General features: G+C 42.2%; 1 protein-coding gene across 5 annotated transcripts in view; it reads right to left on the reverse strand.

Annotated features, from left to right (window-relative positions):
• DGKG (diacylglycerol kinase gamma) overlaps nt 1-20,788 on the reverse strand; it is a 211,746-nt gene that overhangs the window by 4,563 nt on the left and 186,395 nt on the right. For 4 of the 5 annotated variants that reach the window (XM_081571404.1, XM_081571402.1, XM_081571403.1 and 1 more), the window contains 2 exons: nt 10,400-10,520; nt 7,860-7,920 (listed from right to left, as the gene is read on the reverse strand). In XM_081571404.1, the coding sequence (XP_081427530.1) occupies nt 7,860-7,920; nt 10,400-10,520 (182 nt within the window). Of the gene's footprint in view, nt 1-7,859; nt 7,921-10,399; nt 10,521-11,364; nt 11,814-20,788 lie in introns of those variants that run through there. The other variant, XM_081571405.1, reaches the window with a different exon arrangement.

Here is a 20,788-nt window from a genome sequence, read left to right on the forward strand (position 1 = left end):
GCCAAGAAGAACGAGGGATATCCTGTCAGTGGAGCTGGACGTGCTTGGGGCAGAGTGGCAGCTGGTGCACTGCTTACATTTCCCGCTGATGGAGCCCATTTTTTTAGACCATAGAAGACTTTTGCTTCTCCTTTTTCTCCCTCTAGCTGACCAATTTATTTGCTTGTTAGCACCTCCTGGGCAAAGAGGAGGAAGTGAAACTCAAATCCCTCACATTTGGGTTTTCAGCAGTTTTGAGAAATGTCTTGCTTGATAAGGTAGGAGTTTGGAGATGCTGAGTAATGTGAGGTTTTGATGTGGTTTGTGGATTCTAGTACTACAGAGGTGAGAGGTTAGTATATAGTCATCCCTTGGTATCCATAAGGAATTGTTTCTAGGACCCCTGGGGATACCAAAATCCATGGATGCTGGTATTATACAAATCCTTTATGTAAGATGGTATAGTATTTGTGTATAACCTATGCACATCCTATATCCTTCAAGTCATCTCTAGAGTACTTATAATACTTAATGCAATGTAAATGCTATGTAAATAGTTGTAAATACAATGTTAATGTTATGTAAATAGTTCCCAGCACAGAGCAAATTCTAGTTTTGCTTTTTGGAACTTTCTAGATTTTTTTTCCTGAATATTTTCTATTCAAGGTCGGTTGAATCCAAGGATGTGAAAAGCCCATGGATATGGAGGTTTGATTGTATAATGGCATTTTCCCAAACAGGCAATTTCTTGGATACCATATGTTAAATAGTCCATCACTTTCAAATTAGTTTATGATCTTTCTTTTTTCCTTCACTACCTTTTATATACACTAGAGTTTCTTAGGGCTCTCTTCTATATTATTGATTTACCTATCCAATATTGGGTCAATTATTGTAGCTATATAACTATTTTAATATCTCGTGGGAAGTTCTTCACAGCTCTGTTATAAAATGCCTTAGCTATGGCATTGTTTTGTCAAGTTAAAAAATTGCATTGGAATTTTGTTTGGGGGTCCCTTTTAGAAACATGGGATGTGTCTAAATTCAAATCTTTAAAAAAAATACTAAGTCTTGAATCTTCTTCATCTATTTTTCACAATTCGGCTTGGTATTTTGTTTGTTGCCATATAATATTTCAGCTTTTTTCTATTATGTTCTTCTGATTGGTTATTGCTGGTATGTACAAAAGCTGTTAACTTTTGTCTCTTGCTATATAGCTTCACTGAAATAATTTAACTTATGAGGTTTTCAGTTAATTTTATTAGATTTCTTTTACATATACTACCTGCAAATAATGACAGTTTTGATTCTTTTCCAAATAGTTATATCTCTTTTCTGCTTCATGTGTCTTGCACTGGTTAGAATTTCCAAACAACATTAGCATATGTTTTATCCACAATTTTAATGAGAATTCTACTACTCTTTTACATTAAGTATTAGTTATTGGTTTAAGAGAGATTTTTATTTTGAGGAAGTGTCTTCCTAATTGAGTTTTGCAAGAGTTTCTAATCTTTAAAAATCAGAAATGTTGAATGTGATTATTTTGGGTCATCTATTCATATTACCATGTAATTTTTCTATCTAAACTTCTATTAAGGAGACTTCCTTAGGGAAGGGAATTAACATATCCTGCTACACACCAAGCCCATTAATATAAAAGTTTTTATCCTTTGTATCTAATAACTATGTGCTGTGCTTAGTCACTCAGTCTTGACTGTTTGCGACCCCATAGACTGTAGCCCACCAGGCTCCTCTGTCCATGGGGGATTCGCCAGGCAAGAATATTGGAGTGGGTTGCCATGCCCTCCTCCAGGGGATCTTCCCAACCCAGGGACTGAACCCAGGTCTCCCACATGGCAGGCAGATTCTTTACCATCTGAGCCATCAGGGAAGCCCAATCTTTATTTATTTGGCTGCTGCTGCTGTTGCTAAGTTGCTTCAGTCATGTCCAACTCTGTGCAACTCCGTAGACGGCAGCCTACCAGGCTTCTCCGTCCCTGGGGTTCTCCAGGCAAGAACACTGGAGTGGATTGCCATTTCCTTCTCTAATGCATGAAAGTGAAAAGTGAAAGTGAAGTCGCTCAGTCGTGTCCGACTCTTAGCGACCCCATGGACTGTAGCCTACCAGGCTTCTCCGTCCATGGGACTTTCCAGGCAAGAGTACTGGAGTGGGTTGCCATTGCCTTCTCTGTTATTTGACTGAGTTAGGTCTTAGTTATGGCATGTGGGATCTAGTTCCCTGCCCAGGGATAGAACCTAGGCCCCTGCATCAGGAGCTCAGAGTCTTATCCACTGGACCACTGGGGTGGGTGGGAAATGCTTTTTATGTTAAATAAGGCAATTGGTTTTGTTAAAAACAAAAAACTTAAAAAAAGACTTCCTTGCACATTTCTTTGATATATTCTTCCTGAGGAGTGACTGATTCTTTTAATATGTTGTTCAATTCTATCTACCAATACTTTAACAATTTTTATATCACTCATATCTGAGATGGATCTGTAGCTTTCCTTTTTTTTATTTTTTCCGGCTGCACCATGCAGCAGGCAGGATTTTATTTCCCCAACCAGGGATTGAACCCATGTCCTCCGCATTGGGAGCACAGAGTCTTAACCATTGGATCACAAGGGAAGTCCCAGTAGCTTTCTAGTTTTAAGCACAGCTTTTGTTAGATTTTTGTATCTGTTTTAATTCTATGAAATGGATTGGATAGCTTTCTATCTTTGTCTATTCTATGGAACAAAAACTTCAAATAAATATTTATTCCTAATAGTATGGAAGAACTCACCAGTAAGATCAAATATTTTTCATTTCATTAAGGGTTACCTAGAATTTGTTTTAAACTTTTTATTTTACATTTGAGCATAGCCAGTTAACAATGTCATAGTTTCAGGCGGACAGCAAAGTAACTCATCCATAACACACATGTATCCATTCTCTCCCAGTCTTCTCTCCCATCCAGGCTGCCATGTAACATTGAGCAGAGTTCCCTGTGCTGTACAGTAGGTCCTTGTTGGTTATCCATTTTAAATGTAGCAGTATGTACATGTCCATCCCAAACTCCCTAACTAGCCCTTCCCCCAATGGTTACCTAGGATTTTTATAAGATGTTCAAGTTTATTAGAATCAAGATAACTATAAATGTCACATAATGTCTTATAATTAAATAAAACCATTATTACATTTATATTACATATATTTAAAATATTTATCTCTAATCTTTTTTCTTTTTAAAATTATGTTTTCAAACATTTCACATGTTTAAAGAATAAGTTCTAGAATTTCCTGTTTTTAAATTATTTAATTTCTAATTATATCTTTTGTTTTCTTCCTTCTGCTTCTCCTAACTTTGTTTTATTACGTTCTTTTAATTTGGGGATTATACATTGCATTTTTCCCCTTTTCAAATGATGGTAGCATATGAGACTTTGAATTTATTTCCAAATATAGTTTAGGCTATAGTCTAAAACTTTCAAATGAGAGCCTTCTAATTTTATTATTTTTTAAATAGTCAATAATATTGGCTTTGATCCCCTCTTAAATCTATTCTTTAGGAGAATGTGATAATCTGACTGGATTTCATTTATCATTTAATCTATTATTAATTTCTAGTTTTATTGCTTTGTGGTCAAATAAAACAATCTTTATAATATCTATTATTGGATTTTGTTTTTTTCTTCATGAACTGGTTTATAGTCTATTTTAGTAAATATCCTGTGGACCTTGAAGAAATGAGATTTGTTTAAGGCATAGTTATTTCATCCAAGTTTAATTTTTAAATTGAGGTATAATTGACATATGACATTATATTAGTTTCAGGTGTATAGGTTAAAGATTTGATATTTGTATATACTGTGAAATGACCACCACAATAAGTCTAGTTAACATCTGTCACCATAGTTACAAAATTAATTTTCTTGTGATAGGAAATTTTAAGATTTACTCACTTAGCAACTTCCAAATATGCAATATAGTATTATTAACTATAGTCACTCTACTGCATATTACATCTTCAGGACTCATTTATTTTATAACTGGAAGTTTGTACATTTTTACACCCTTCACCCATTTCACTTACCTTGCCCTCCCTGCTCCCACCTCTGAAAAACCATCAGTCTGTTCTCTGTACCTCTGAGCATGGTTTTTAAAAATGTAAGTTTTATGTCATCTATTTTTTTTTTTTACAACTTGACCTCAAAGACAGAAACAAATATTTCAAAGACTCTCAATAACTGCCTTTCTGTAAGTTTCTTATATATTTTTTTTCTCAGAATATACTACATCCATACAGTTTTTCACAGTATAAGTTTTGATTCTATTTTCAGACAACAAAATTTTTATGACCATTAGATCTCAAAATTGAGTGTACTTTTTATTAAATAAAAAGTGACCTTCTTTATTCCACTTTATGCTTTTGGTATGTTGGAAGGTTAGTTTGCCCCAAGTTATCATATCTTACTTTTAATTTCTCTATGCTTGATAAAAGATATGATAAAAAGATACATCTTTTTGCTTTAGATGTATCTCTTTACAAGAAGCGTATCAATGCATTTTAATCCAATGTGGGAGTTTTGTTTTTCTAATAGGGAACATGAGCACATTTATGGTATTTTGTCATTATTGATATATTTAGTCCTAACTTCTTTTATCTTAATCAAAACATTTAAAATGTTTGCTTGTTTTTCTCTTTTTTGTGCTACACTGATAGGGTTCATAAAATTTAAATTCTCCCAGATTCAGAAGGTGTCTACCCTGTAGTTTCACTAGTAATTATCTAGTTACTAAATTTTTCTTCAGATTTACATTCTTTAATTATCAAAGTGAAGTGAATTATCAGTTATCATATTTAACATACTTTTACTATTCCTTCAACAATGTCTCCCACGTGCTTTCAGTCTTGAATATAACTTTAAGGTTTGGGATCCAAATTACGAATATTTACCCTATCTTCTCTTTCAAAGAATGATTTTTGCCATTTGGATTTAGTTGCATAACCATATTTAACAGTTTTTTTCTTCATTCTAATTTGTTGTTGTTGTTCAGTCGCTCAATCATGTCTGATTCTTTACAACCCCATTAGGCTGTAGCACGACAGACTTCCCAGTCCTTCACTATCTCCCGAAGTTCGTACAAACTCATGTCCGTTGAGTCAGTGATGCTATCTAACCATATCATCCTCTGTCACCCTATTCTCTTTTTACCTTCAGTCTTTCCCAGAATCAGGGTCTTATTTCCAATGAGCTGGCTCTTCATATTAGGTGGCCAAAGTATTGCAGCTTCAGCTTCTGCATCAGTCCTTCCAATGAATATTCAGGGTTGATTTCCTTTAGGATTGACTGGTTGGTTCTCCTTGCTGTCCAAGGGACTCTAAAGAGTCTTCTCCAACACCACAGTTCAAAAGCATCAGTTGAACACTCAGCCTTCTTCATGGTCCAACTCTCACATCCATACATGACTACTGGAAAAACTGTAGCTTTGACTATATGGACCTTTGTTAGCAAAGTGGTCTCTGCTTTTTAATACTGTCTAGATTTGTCATAGCTTTCCTTCTAATTTAACTGGTTTTAATTTTTATCAAAAATTCTTTTGTTGCTGTGATGTCCTATCATTAAGCCTTTAATTCTGAATCACTTCACAGTGAGTGAGGGCCTTCATTCAGGAAAACGTTTCAAAAAGGGTGTTTTAACTTTTGGAAGTTTAACAAGGACTTCTGTTACCTTCTGCTATGGACTGAATTGTGTCCCCGTCCAAATTCATGTGTTGAAGCCCTAATCCCCAGTGTGACTGCATTTGAAGATACGGCCTTTAAGGAGGTGCTTGCATGCTCAGTCATATCTGACTCTTTGCCACCCCATGGACTGTAGCCTACCAGGCTCATCTGTCCATGGGATTCTCCAGGCAAGAATACTGGAGTGGGTTGCCATTTGCTTCTCCAAGGGATCTTCCCAACGCAGGGATCAAAACCATGTCTCCAGCATTGGCAGGCGGGTTCTTTACCCCTAAGCCAACAGGGAAACCCTTTAAGGAGGTAAAAAAGGTTAAATGGAATCATAAAGGTGGGGCCCTAATCCAATAGGACTGGTGTCCATATGAGAATAGGAAGAGACATCAGGAGTAAATGCACACAGAGAAAAGGCCATGTGAGGACGTGGTGAAAGAGCTTCCATCTGCAAGCCAGGAAGACAGGCCTCACCAGAAAGCAACCCTGCTGACACTTTAATCTTGGACTTGGAGGCTCTAGATCTATGAGAAACTATGCTGTTTACACCACCCAGTCTGTAGTATTTTGTTAGGGCAGCCTGAGCTGACTAACATACCTTCACATATGACTGTACACCATAAAATCATTGGGTTTTATTTATTATTATTTTTTTCATAGTAAGTAGTAATGTCTGAAGGGCAGCATGGAGAGAGAGCAGGGATAGGAGGAATATTTGGCTACTTTAAAACCAGTACTTGGATCTGGAGGAATGGCAATCCAGTTTCTAGATATCACTGAGCTAGGTAGCCAAGGGTTTGCTTTCTTCTAGCTTTTTCTTTTTTCCTTTTAGGAGACAGGAGGACTTTGGATAGAGTTTTCTTAATTCAATTCCATCAAAATTATAAATAGTACAAATTCCCTCCATCCTTCCCAACTAGAACAAGGCATTAAGATATTATTAGATTTTGGTATAGTGTATTCATTTTTTTCTTAGACTTCATAGAAACCAAAAGATTGAGGTAAGATTTTACAGAAAAAGTTCTACTTTTGATATCTTTTATAAATGATGCCATTTTAAAAAGTCTTTGTCTCTAGGGACTAACTTTGCAATCTGTAGAAGTTACACAAAGAGTTATAGAAATAAACCTACAATTCAGGCCCAATAGAATTCAGGCTCAGTAGCTATCTCATGAAAATTCTTTTTCTAGTAGAAGATGAATTGATGTTCTGAAGGGCTCCAAATAGCAGGTTCTCGAGGTATCTGAATACTCCACTAGAGTGAGGAAGCTCAGAAACACAAGTTCTGTCTTTTGAGATTCGCACACTCACAATGGTATCAAGGATGTTGTTAACATCATATTCCAGTTAACACCCTGCGCAACACCAGGACAGTGATTTCTCTTAGCCTCAGAGAGTCTAGTTGGGTTTCTGAGAACAAACTGCTAACAAACTGGTAAGGCAGGGAATGGGGTTGTTCCCTTGATTTTTGTTTGTTAATTTGTTCAATTCTTTATTCATCTTTCAACAACTATCATTGTGCAACTATTACAAAACAGGCACAGTTCTAGGTGCTGGGTAACATGGGTCACAGAAATGCCATAAAGGCAATACATAACCCATGAGGTTACACTTTCAGGGGAGTTTTCAGGTGGTTCCTCAGGGTTGTGGGTACATCTGGGGTGCAGCATGCCTGTGCATTGTGGGAATTTTTTTCCAGGAGCCTGGGTGGTCATAGTAACTAGGTGGAATTCTAAGGTCAAGTGTGCAGATTTTGCTCCACATAAAGAAGCACTTTCTAGTAATTAGGCTTGTTCATTAGTGGAACAGTCTTCCTTTTGGGGTTGTAAGTTCCTTGCCACTAGAGCAATTTAAGCTGAGGCTCTCAAGAATACTGTAGATGAAGCCTCAGAGTTCAGCCAAAACTAAAAGCTCCTTGAAGACAGGTCTATGTCTCCTTTGGTTTTGGAACTGGTGCCTCCCAGTGCTTGGCTCACGCACCTAATCAATAAAACCTCAGCAGATAAATGAATGGATGGATGAACTAAGTGGAAGAGAAGCTGTGCTGGATGATCTCTGAAAGCCCCTGTAACTCAAGAGACTCAGAATTTCATATTAAGTCAGTGCCCCAAAGGGATACCAAATAAAACTTCTCACCCTCATCTCAAAGATTGGCATAACTCACCGTGCACGGTGGCTGCATCCAGGGCTCTCCATCCACTTGCATTGGCAGCAGCTTGTTTGTCCTGGAGACCGGAGAACAGAGAGAGCACAGTGGGCTTCTTGGAGTTAGAGAATGAAGGCTGTCCTCACCAGGGAAACAGAAGTGGAAAGTGGAGCCACCTAGGAGTGGTTGTGAAGACTCCTGGGGGGCTTGTTGCAAACAGATTTCTGAGCTCACCTCAGGGGTCCCAATGTGGCAGGTCTGGGTCAGGCCTAGGGGTCTGTGTTTTCATAAGCACTGTGGACGACTCTGTTGCTCTGGTCCTCAGACTCTATTTTGAGAAACATGGCCCTGAGTGAGCAGTGAAGTCCACAGGAGTCTGGGGACAATTGGCCAACAAGTGTGGCAGCACCATATCTAAGTGGACCCCTAGTCAAACAACTAGCCAGAGGGCTTGCCCGTGGTGCCAAAAACTCCACTGTGAAATGGGAAAGGTTATGAAATAGGGAAAGGCCTGGGTTCTATGTTGAGTGAGCAGTTGCATAATGTCAATGAGGTAATGTCTCCTACTTATACGAGGTACAGCTCGGGTCTGAGTGTGTTTTGCCTTGCCCCCAATCCTCAACCATCCCCTCTTTTATCTCCTGAACAACAGTAGACATTATGGTTGCCTGGACTGTGGACCTGGCTTTGCTGGGGAAGGGGGGTCATTGGGAATGTGATCCCCATGGGTAGGCAGAGGGGAGAGGAGAAAGCCTTGTTTGCTTGCTTGGGTCAAGGCTTCTTTGGCTTATGGACTGTTAAAGGTGAGAGACAATGGAGAAAAGGTAGGTCCTTTTGGAGGTCTCTGGTCTGTACCAGCCAGGAGTAGTTGCCAGGCACTCACCAGAAAGCCCTCACCTGGGTCTGGCATCTGCCCTGTTTCTGAAATTATAAAATGAGGGAGGCAAGCTGTTTTGATGTAGATGATTCTCCAACTGACCCTGAGGATATTTAATAACAAAAACCAATAAACCTAATAATAAAACAAATAATAAAAGGAAAGAGTGGAATTTTGGTTCTGGGGCATGAGGAGATTATGTAGGGAATGCCCAGGGGGCTAGGGCTCCTGACTTAACCCCTGTTTTTATCTGGAAACAGAAAATATCCTTTCTCTTACACATTTTCTTTTTTTTCCAAATTCTTCGGGAATCAAAATTCTCCAGCCCACATATGTTATGGCTTAGATGTTCTAACAGACTGGACCTACTTGGTGTTAAGAGTCATGGAGAAAGGAATTAAAGAGATTAACTTGGGAAACGGGTCCCAGCAAAACAACAGCCCAAAAGGAAAAAGAAGCAAAGATCTGGGGAATAACAGAAAGGACAGGAGACACAGAGGGAATGAAGAAAGGGGTTAGTGGGATAGATCAGGAAACAGCTCTGGGGACCTCTATGAAGGATGCAGGGTGGCACCAAGAACAGAGTTTCCCCAAGAGAACTCTGAGGACATTTCACCCAGGAGAAGGGGTGAAAGGGTTCTGGGTTTAAATAACTTCGGGAAACCTGTACACGGGAGTCCCCTCCAGGAGATCCCCAAGACATACTACAGAAATTAAATGGGAAACGGAAAGGAATAAGGACTCTGAAAATAATGATGTGGAGAAAAATCTGTGACTAGTTGCATTTATTAAACAGAAGCAACCAAAAATCAGAAGACCCCCTCCATTAGACCCCATCTTGTAAGGAGCCTGCATTGGCTGACCTATGTGGTCCATACTCTAAAAAACTGTCATCCTCTTTGTCATTTTTGACGGGTTTGCTGACGTCAGTTTAGCTCTACAAAGGTATATGCTGCTGCTGCTGCTAATTCGCTTCAGTCATGTCTGACTCTGTGTGACCCCATAGACAGCAGCCCACCAGGCTCCTCTGTCCTCCCTGGAATTCTCCAGGCAAGAACACTGGAGTGAGTTGCCATTTCCTTCTCCAATGCATGAAAGTGAAAAAGTGAAAGTGAAGTTTCTCAGTCATGTCCGACTCTTAGCGACCCCCTGGACTGCAGCCTACCAGGCTCCTCCGTCTGTAGGATTTTCCAGGCAAGAGTACTGGAGTGGGTTGCCATTGCCTTCTCCACAAAGGTATATGGCACTGTTTAATAAAAGTGTTTCTGAGACCACTATCCAAGAATAAGCAGAGTAGAGCTGAGCCTGGTTTTTGTCAAAGTTGCCCTCCGGCATGCATTGAGCATTTCAATTTGCGGAGATAAGGAAGGCGAGGAGTTGGATCTCTGGTTCTCTGGACTTCATCTTACAATCCTATTTCTAGAATTTCATCAATTCATTTTAAGAGAACAGCAAACTGGTTGTGGTGGGACCCTCCAGTTGATGTCCTGGATGGTTGTTATACCTGGTTTGGAAAGTGGTCTCCAAAGACATTCTTTATAAATGTTATTGAACTTCTACCCCCACCCTGCCCCCACACTCTCTGCACTGAAATCTAAAGAGGGCTTTCAAGTTGTTATCTGTAGGGATATTCAGGGACGTGGGGAGACCAGGGGGGCTGCTGGGTGATGAGGAAACATACCTGATGGAGACAGAGGAGCACTGGGCTAGCCTCCTGCCTGCACTCTTCAGGCCAGTGTAGATCTGCCCCATTTCCATGGCTCCCTCTAGCCCCACCACTTCAAGAAGCTGGTCACTGAGGTCTGTAGAGGGAGACAAGCAGAACCAGTGCATACACATGTCTCTGTTCCCCATTGTGGTTTGGGCCAGAAGGTCTAGTCCCCAGATGGCCAACCTAGAACTGTCAATATCCTGCAGCTCCCACCAAACAGCATTTTCACCCTCATTCTGAATAGGGCATTTCCTCAGAAGTCAATAAATGTATCTTTTCATAAACAGAAACCTGGTTCCAGTGAAAAAAGGTTTTGCTCCAGATTGCATGATCATGCATGCAATGAATAGGGTGACATATCCAGAAATTTCTTCAAAGGCAGAGTAATGTAAAGGATGAACCATCTGTTTCTGAAATACCCCCCCCCCCCGCCCCGGCACCCACCTTGCAGCTAAAGACACACTGGTTTGGGATTAGGATAGGAAGGAATGCTGATGGTCATTATCCAGAGCTGGGTCAGGTTTCTCTTCCCTGAATGCCTGAATAACATCTTGGCCCTACTGACGATGACTGATGCTTAATTAACTTCAAATTTGGCCTGCGGTAAGCCAGTGGTGAGCCAACCTCCTTGGACATCCTTGGGGGAAGTCAGTGACCTCTTTCAGGACACCAGGTGCCTAATTTGAGCCAAGGAAAAGAATATTTCACCTACACCAGATTATCCTGGGTCCAAAGTACAAAAAGAGGGACAGAAAATATGAGTCTCAGGCTCAGAGTCGCATAGGATCCACGGCCTCCCACAGTGGCAGTTGCTTCTGATTCAGCACCTAGAAGAGGTCCTTTCTTTCCAAAGTTCCTGGGACTTGGACTGTGCCCATCCAACTTCTGGGGAAAGCAATGGCAGGATTAAGGTTTGATGTTGGCCCAAAGACTCATTTTTACAACACAACTTTTATTTACTTAAAACAGAAGCAAAATAAAAAGATAGATTCTTTAAAAGCTTCCATTCCTCCTTTGCCTACCAAAGCAAGTGTAATTCTCTCATAGTTTGTGGCTAATCACTAACATCCTATTAATATTCACAAAGTAGAAAACTGTTCTATGTTAATGTTTTGCTTCTTTGACGGATGGCTTCTGTCTTCTAAGGTACTCATGCTCTGTCGCTTCAGTTGTGTCCGACTCTTTGTGACCCCATGGACTGTAGCTCCCCAGGCTCTTCTGTCTGTGGGATTCTCAAGGCAAGAATACTGCAGTGGGTTGCCATGCCCTCCTCCAGGGAATCTTCTCCACCCAGGGATCGAACACACATCTCCTGTGTCTCCTGCATTACAGGTGGATTCCTTACTGCTGAGCCACTGGGGAAGCCCATCTTCTAAGGTGCCTCCTGGTATAATGCAATAGTGTTTATTAAGATTGGCAAGGAGATATTTGGGTTTGTCTTTCTTATTTAGAAGACTGTTGTTTAAAAAAAATTCTCTTGACAAATATACTTCTTTTTTACATTCATTTCATTCTTTCTACCAATTTTTATTGAATACAAATTGTGTGCAGGACACTTTTCTAGCTCTTTGAAACTCAGCTTGTAAGAGGCATAGGATCTAATATGGGAGGTAAGACATATATATACAAATAATCATGTATATAAATTTAAAATTATAAACAGATCATAGGAAAAATGTTCTGTTAGAATGGAAGCTTGAGTGGAAGGAGCTAAATATATATTTCCCAAAGTTAATGAAATCCTGTATTTGACTTTATGGATGTTCTTCTAATGAAGACAATTAAACTGTTGGGCTGCCCACAAATGTGTAAACATTGCTGAAGTTTGCTAACCTACTGATGATCACTGATGAACATCAGCTGCCAACAGATACACAAACTGTTAGTCTCTCTGTGATGGCACATAGGTTGCCTCCCATTGACACTCCCATTTTCCTCTCTGGTACTCCTTCTTTTCACTTGTGTGAAAAGATACAGTCTCCTTAAACCCTCCGTCTCATTTGGACTTTAACAAGAAGCCACAAAAGGGCAAAGTTTGTTTAGGAGAATGCTGAAGGCTCTTTTAAGGAGTTTAGATCCAATAAACAGCGAATGTCTAAGCCTCTAGTCACTTAATTAATTCCCTTCTTACCCAAGCATGTTGAATAACCACTGGATAGTTTAGCTTACTGTGTCATTTTACAGTGTCTGTGATATCAATAAGGGTTGTGAATGAGAGAAGAAGGAGGAGAAGAAGGAGGAGGGGAAGGAAGAATAGGAGGAGGAGGAGGGAGGAGAGAGAGTGTGTTTAGGGGGGAGGAGGGTGGGGGAGTTGTACTGCGGTAGGAAAAAGAAGGAGAAAAGAGAGGCAGAAGTTTCTCTGTTGGCAGAGAGACAGATGTCTTTTAAAATGTTGCTCTCTGTACCAGGCTTTGGTGTCTGACAGTGCTGTGATAGTTCAATGTTTTCCCTCCTTGAAACATTCCCTGGTAACAAAATGTTCTAAGAAGCAGGGGACTTAATAGACTCAAGTGTTTCAGCTCTTACAATGTCTTGGTCTTTTAACAAATTTTCCTGTTGAATGGCTTTAACTTGAAAAGTTGTTATCACTTCCCACACATTACCTTGCAGCTATCACTTCCCACACATTACCTTGCTTCCTGGCTCTAGAAGAGCTGTAATACAGGCTGATCTCATCAGTGGGGTGGGTGGCTGGGGGGCAGGGGGTTTACACAGATGTGGGACTGGGGGGTAGAGGGGGGATAAGTGTAGGAGAATGGGCAAGGATCTTGTTGTACTTTTTTGCCACTCTGCCTTTGCCTCTGAACCTTTCCTGGCATGAAGAGGCTCGGATGACTCCTGTCTGCTCCTGCAGGAAGACTGACGGCTCTTCTGTTTCTCGACCGTTGCCTCACTGATCTTTCAACTTAAAATGCCTACCAGGAAGTTCTGAGGTAAAGAAATATATTTAACTCTGCTTCCCAAACTTGCTGGATCCTGAGACTCTTCTTCTGTGTGACACCTATAAACAGTTTTGTAGGTATCTATGGTCGTTTTCTCTGGAACACATTTTGGGAAATTCTGGCATCACTTAATTCCCTGTACTTACTTTAGCACACAGATACTTATGCAGAAACTAAATCTGGAGTTACAATGAAACAGAAACAGAGTTACAAGTCAATGACCAGGTACACAGAACATTTAAGGTTCAGAACATAGAATCCAGGATCAGGATGTCTGCTATACCAGGTGTCTGTTTTACCTTGCTGTGCTGTGCTTAGGCGCTCAGTCAAGTCCGACTCTTTGCGACCCCATGGACTGTAGCCCACCAGGCTCCTCTGTCCATGGGGATTCTCCAGGCAAGAATACTAGAGAGAGTTGCCATGAGCTCCTCCAGGGGATCTTCCCAACCCAGGGATCGACCCTGGGTCTCCCACATTGCAGGTGGATTCTTTACCATCTGAGTCACCAGGGAAGGCCAAGAATATTGGAGTGGGTAGCTGATCCCTTCTCCAGGGGAACTTCCCATCCCAGGAATCGAACCGGGGTCTCCAGCATTGCAGGCAGATTCTTTACCAACTAAGCCACCTGGCAAGCCCCCTGTTTTACCTCAGGTACCAATGATTCAGAGAGTGGTTTTTGGCAATTCATATCATCTCCATATTGTTTCTATACTCTTCAAGTCACTCGTATTTAAGATGGAATGTCCGTGTACTTTAGTAAAACAGGAATGCATTAATTCATGCATTCAACAGTTACTGAGTTTCAACCAGTAACTGAGTTTCAACCAGTTTCAACATGAGTTTCCATGTGCCAGACACTGTGTTAGGAACTGGGAATACAAAATGTTCTACTCTTCAAGGACTTTTAGCCAAGAGGGAGAAAGAGTTAGGTATAGAAAATGTTGTGAGTAAACTACAGGAAGAAGGATGACTGAATAACTGATTCTGGGCAAGGTTTGGAAGGAAGGTGCCATAGACTTTAAGGAAGGTCTTGAAGGATGAATGTCAAGATAATTTGCTGGGTTAAGAATAAAGAAGGACATTCCAGGGACAGGGATGATTATGCGTAGGACTGGATAGTCACTGGATGCACAAGGAAACTAATTTAGTAATAAACTCACTTGACAGTGTCACTGGAAAATATAAAAAGGTATTTCTACCTAGTTAGAATTACTATTTAGAGATTTGTTTTCTATAAAACTATCAAAAGAGGGTCTCTGGGCTTGGCACCAACTTGTTGCAACCATAGAGCTAGGTCTTTCAGCACTTTTCTTGGTAACAAAGCATTATGCCCAGCTCTATGTGAAGCAAACACTATATGCTCTCCAAGAAACAATAAAGATGAAGAATGGGAACATGGGAATAGGAGAAAGTGGAAGCAAAGATGGAACAGCATGGGCAGCCATAGTTGTTCCAACTGGAGCTTCTGATTCAGCCTCCAGTATAGGATTTTATAAATGCACAGCTGCTCATGTCACACCCATGGCAAAAACCCTTCAGGGGCACCAGCCATGACACAGGGTGCTGGGAAGGGAAGATGAAATATGCATTCTTTGACACCTATGATCACAGTGTTTGGTAATAAGTCTAAAGCTTTCATACTGTTGATTCATTTCTTTCTTGATACTGATCACAAGAACATTGACAAAACCTAAGTTCATACAGATATGACTATTGTGGCATCATTTATTATAGTGAAACTTTTCCCTCTCCCATTTCTATGTTTATGAAAATGGTTAAATTATATGGTATCATACTATAGAACTTTACACTATTATAACGTTTACAGATTTAAATAACACTAAATATGTATATGTTATAATTTTAAGTGTGAAGGCAGAATGTAAACTTCTGCAGCATGTTCTCAACTATATAAGAACGTGCATAGGAGAAAACAAATTCCCCCAAAATCTTAACAGTTGTGAGTTCTGGGTCATTAGATTAAAAGTGATTATTTTCTACTTGATGCTTTCCTAGTTATTCTGCATTTTCTAAGTATGTATTACTATTTCAGTTTAAAAGTCATTTTAAAATGCCTATCAACTGCCATTTATACTTGGAAAGATGTAAGTTTCCTTACTTGATGCCCAAGACCCACCCCCATCTGGCAAAAGGCTGCCTCTGCAGTGTTTTCCTGACATCGTAGGGCAAGTTCCTGCTCCACACACACACAACAATATGAAGCTCCCCCATAAACCTTACTGTTTCCCTCTCTTCTGTGCTTCTACCTCTGCTGTATCCCTGCTTGAAACACCCTCTTTCATTTTTACTTGCCCATCCAAACTTGGCTCGAGTGCTGTCAACCTCAAGAAGCCTCCTGGACTTCCATGCCTGCAGTCAGATTTAGATATTCCTCCACAGATTTTTCCAGGTAGACATACATGGTCAAAGGAAGAACAGGGTGCTTGCTGTATTGCTGTGGGCAAGAGATGGCTGCAGTAATTAGATTTATGTTGAACAGAGGAGACGATGGACTAGGCAAAAAGGAAAAAGACAAGTAAGAGACTGGATGAGTTCCAGGGGCAGGTGTTCTAAGATGGCTGGGAGGATGTGTTGCAAGTGGTGCTAGTATGACACGTTCTACCTGTGGCCCCAGTGGTAGCAGCTGCGGGAGAGGGTTTTGATGGAGATCAGAGTCAAGGAGAAAAGAGGCTAGGTCAGTGGCTCCTCAACTTTGCTGCATGTGAGAACTACCTGAGGGGGTGGTAGTATTTAAAAATAATGATGCCTAGGTTGCCTCTATACCAGTTAAATCAAAATGTGTGGACCTCCTACTGTATAGCACAGGGAACTATATTCAGTATCTTGTAATAACCTCTAATAGAAAAGAATCTGAAAAAAAACAAACATATATATATAAAATGAATAACTGAATCACTTTGCTGTATACCTGAAACATGGTGAATCAACTGAACTTCAATGAAAAATAAAGTGTGAGCCTGGAGCCAGGCATCAGTATTTCCTTTTAAAGATCCTCCGGTGATTCCAAAATGCCAACAGTTTGGGAACCCCTGGGCCAGGTTACCGGGTAGATCATTCCCAAGGGCCAGTGGTTCTCGGAGTGTGGTTGTTTCCAGGGAGGCCGAGCGGCAGCACCAGCCTCACCTGGAAACTTGTTAGAAGCGGAAATCCTCAGGCCTCACCCAGACCGACTGAATCAGAAACTCAAGGGGCTGGGCCAGGCGGTCTGTGTTCTAACAAGCCCTCTGGAAGAGTCTGAGGCACACTCAAGTTGGAGAACTTGAGCCTCAGGCAATAAAACTGCCCCAAACATACGCAGGAGTTGGCGTGAAGAAAAATGTAAACAAGTTACTTCCTGACTGCTTTGATCCACAGCTTCCTCACTCTGAAAAGGAGAAGTTAGGAATAATAATACTGACCTCAAAGAGTGGTTATGAGATTCAATGGCAGGGGTGTATGTGAAAGTGCCTGGCACAGAGTGGGCTCCAAAAATATTATCAGTTTTGCTTTCCTTTATGTCACATTCACCCTCCCAACTCCCAACTCTGTCTACCTCGGAGCTGTGTACAAGAGTCCACACCATCATATTCAGCGTAAAACACATTTAACAATCTGCAGGGTTCCTCATGGTTTCACACGTCCACACAAATGCCATAATTCCAGTTGAGCTTTAGATGAACTGGGAGTCCTGCTCCAGCTGTTTTTCCTCCTTTAAACTCTTCCCTGACTTGGCTCCTTTTCCCACCTCTTCGATCGCAACAGTCCCAGTTTGCTTTTCTATCTTGAGACCTGCCTGCAGGTGGGAGGAGGGGCTGGAGCTCAGTACTGACAGGCAGAGGCTAGCAGAGTGCTCATATTTAAGGGGCACATCTTCCCTCTTCAAACTCTCTGGAAGCCCAACGGTCAACGTCTTAGTTCTCAGTGAGGCGTGCGAGGTCACTCGCTATCTGTCCCAGCACAGGAATGCCTCTGCCTGGAGAACTCATACTTACCCTCCTGCATTACCCCAGGCAGCGTGCCTTTTTCCCTCTCCTGTGCTCAGTGGATCTCACCCAACGACAACTGTCTCTGTACACATCACTCTCCCAACCCCACTAAGGGATGAAGGCTGGGAGATAATATTCTTATTTTGTTTATGTTTGAATCCTTAGCAACCAGCCCAGGCCTCGGCATACAGAAGGCCCCCACTAAATGCTTGTTAAATAAATTGAATAAGCAACATGCTCTGGTGCCAAAGACTTTGATAGGTTTATCTTGAAAGAGGAAAAAGATAATGATTAATAATAATGATCAAACAACTTGCTTAGATAGAGACTGGGTAGCATGCTCTCCATGCATTAATCCATTTAATCTGCGTACAGCGATGACCCAGTCTGGTTTTCACCTTTCTTCTTTAATGAATAATTTTTATGTTCATTCTCATCTTGGCTGGTTCACACTAATGAAAAAAATTTAGTCCTTTAAGATGTGAGGGATATGTGGGTGTCATGATTTGGGCTCCTTGCTTGTGGAGCCCTGGAGAAGCATGGTAGATCTAGCAAGGCTTAGCAGGATGCCTTGCTACTGTCAATCCCACTGCCAACCCACTTCCCCTTCCATCAGCATGAAGGAAGGTCTGAGGACTGCCATGGACCACCCTGGGAATCAAGCAACCCTCAATGGAGGTGCTGAAACTGAGTATGTGATGGCACCCAGAGAGTTTCTGCAACATCCCATCCCAGTGGTGAGGAAGGCTGCCCATACCCTTCGGTGGCTGTGTGATGTAATAAACTTGCGGGCTCTGCCCCCTTATGTAGGCTACAGCAGCACAGGTGGACTGAGGTGTTAGGATTCTAGCCCAAAGTAAGGATGGACATAGATCAATTCAGTGGGTAACATTCATCAGCTAATGCCGATCTGAAGCTCTGACTGACAGGGCTGTGTGTCTGATCAATTCAAAATGCAAAAATGTGTCACTACTACATACGTGGCCTCAGACAGACAAATATGGAGTCACAGGGTAAAGGAAGAAGGCTGAGACACTCTGCACAAGTTCTTGAGTTTGGGGCTAACAGCTTGATGGCTGTGTCCATACAGGGCAGGGTGTTTGTCTTCTGAGTCTGTTCTTTTGCTTGGGCTGCCACAGGCTGACTGGCTTAAACAACACACATATATTCTTTCATGGTTCTGGAGGCTGGAAGGTCAAGGTCAAGTTACACCTTGCACCTTGCAAGGTTGGCTTCTTCTGAAGCCCCTGTCCTTGATTTGCAGATGGCCAGCCCCCACCCCTGGCTGCCTCTTCACATGGCCCTTCCGTTGTGCACCCCCAGGGCCTCTCTCTGTGCCCAAATGTCCTCTTCTTATAAGGAAACCAGTCAGACGGGAGAAGGGCCCTAACTGCCCATTTAAACTGAATCGCCTCTTTAAACTATCTCCAAATACAACCACGTTCCAGGGTACTGGGGATTAGGGCTTCAACATATGAACAAAATTCCCCCCATGTTGTCCCTGCCCATAAGAGGGACAATAATAAAACCTGTATCATGGGTTATTTTGAAGACAAGAGAAAGAAAGAATGTGAAGGTGTGCAGTAAAACAGCAATGAGAAATGTACCTTATCACTGGGTTACTGAGAAGACGATGCGCATGGGGAAGGCGGGTGTGCCATCTTCTCACTCTCCTCGGAAAGAAGGGATGCAACCCTGCCCTGCCTTGCGGTTCAGCTCCCACTGTCTAGAAGGCGAGTGGTAGCTGGCAGGCTCAACCTGCCGAGGCTGTGTCAGGTGTCATCTTGGGCTCCCCTCCTGCTACCAGATTTCCATGGAGATAGGCCACGCACCCTAGGAAGCTCAGGAACACTGAGCCCCACAGAGTTGGGCATGGATCAGCCCACCTAAGCTGCTCACTGGGTCTGGTCTGTGAAGATGAAAGGCTGCTCCCAGCTAGAGAGCTTCAAAGCCAGCTTTGAAGCATGGCGGCCTGAAAATGGGCTGGGGGTGGGGAGACAGAGATGGAGGGGACTTTGGGGCTTCCCTGGGCACGCAAAGGTGAGTAAGTAAAGAAGGCTGTCAGTTACCTGCCACGTTCCCACTTGGTCTTTCACAGCACCAGGCCTCAGGTATCCCAATCACAATTTATCTGAAGGGTAATCTGTGACCTGTGCTTTCCCTAGAGATTCTAAGTCAGACCCAGCAAAAAGGAAGAGGGAACCCATGCTGGCAAATGGAATAGGTAAGGGGCTCACCCCTTGGCCTGGAGAAGGAAATGGCAACCCACTTCAATATTCTTGCCTGGAGAATCCCATGGACAGAAGAGCCTGGTGGGCTACAGTCCATGGAGTCATAAGAGTCGGACACAACTGAGTGACATTATGTCATGTCACCCCTGGCCTTCTATACAGCCAGTGTGAAGAACATGCCACTGGGCCAAAGTGTGAAGCACAGAGCACAGGCTTTAGACCGAGTTGGCACTCACTAGTTCTGTTACTTTGGGATAAGTCACTTAGCTCCTCCAAGTCTTTTTATCAGGAAAATGTAGATCTGATAACCACTCTGGCAGGATTGCTGTAAGGTTTAGAAGTGATGACATCCAGGGCCTGCACAGAGAGCACAAAGAAGGCCCTCAAAAAACAAGGGCCCATTACTGTGATTTTAGGTTTCTTTAGAAATGGACGTCCTCAGGAAACTGCCTTTGCTACATAGTAAGTGTGTGGCCTTTTGCAGATGGTAATTAATGTAACCCAGAGAAGATAGTGCAGGAGGAGGAGATGGAGGGGGAGGAGGGGAGCCAGAGGAGGAGATGGGAGGGGGAAGAAGAGTTGGAGGAGGAGGCGGGAGGGTAGGAAAAGGAGGAAAAGGGTGCTGAGGGAGAGAGGCGCAGAAATACTGTTACCTTGAGATTTTAGGGTGACCGTCCTTCTGGCAAGAGAAGCATCCCCATTTCAACTTCTTTTACTTTAAGTCAGGGAGGATTTTACTTGTAAGTGAGTTTCTTAGTTCCTTTCCTTCCTCTGTGCATGTGCACATGTGTGTGTGTATGTGTGTGTGTGTGAGATACAACTTCACAATGGTCCAGTGACTGTCCCTTGTTTCTGGGCTGAGCAATGGGATGCAGAGCCTTTCAGTCATGGCTCTGTCACCCCTGGTCCAGCCAGGCACCCCTCCTGATGGGCATTTCCTTTATGCCCTTATCACACTGGCTGGCAGGTGTCTTCCACTCCCAGCGGTCTGTAAAGCACCATCAGGGAGTGAAAGTGGCCAGAGGGTGTTGAATGGTCTTGGACTGTAGATGACCCAGATGGAAACGGGAGGGAAAAGCCTCGTAGAGCCACTGCTTTCCAAGAAGCAGAAGGGCTGCAAGGTGGAAGGGAGAGGAGATGTGTCGCCCCACAGGCAGGGCTGGGTTTCTGCCTCTGCTCTGGCTGTCTAGTCGTGTGACC

Source organism: Giraffa tippelskirchi, chromosome 2, assembly GCF_054371585.1.
Source record: "Giraffa tippelskirchi isolate mGirTip1 chromosome 2, T2T-mGirTip1v1.2.pri, whole genome shotgun sequence".
Classification (NCBI taxonomy): domain Eukaryota; kingdom Metazoa; phylum Chordata; class Mammalia; order Artiodactyla; family Giraffidae; genus Giraffa; species Giraffa tippelskirchi.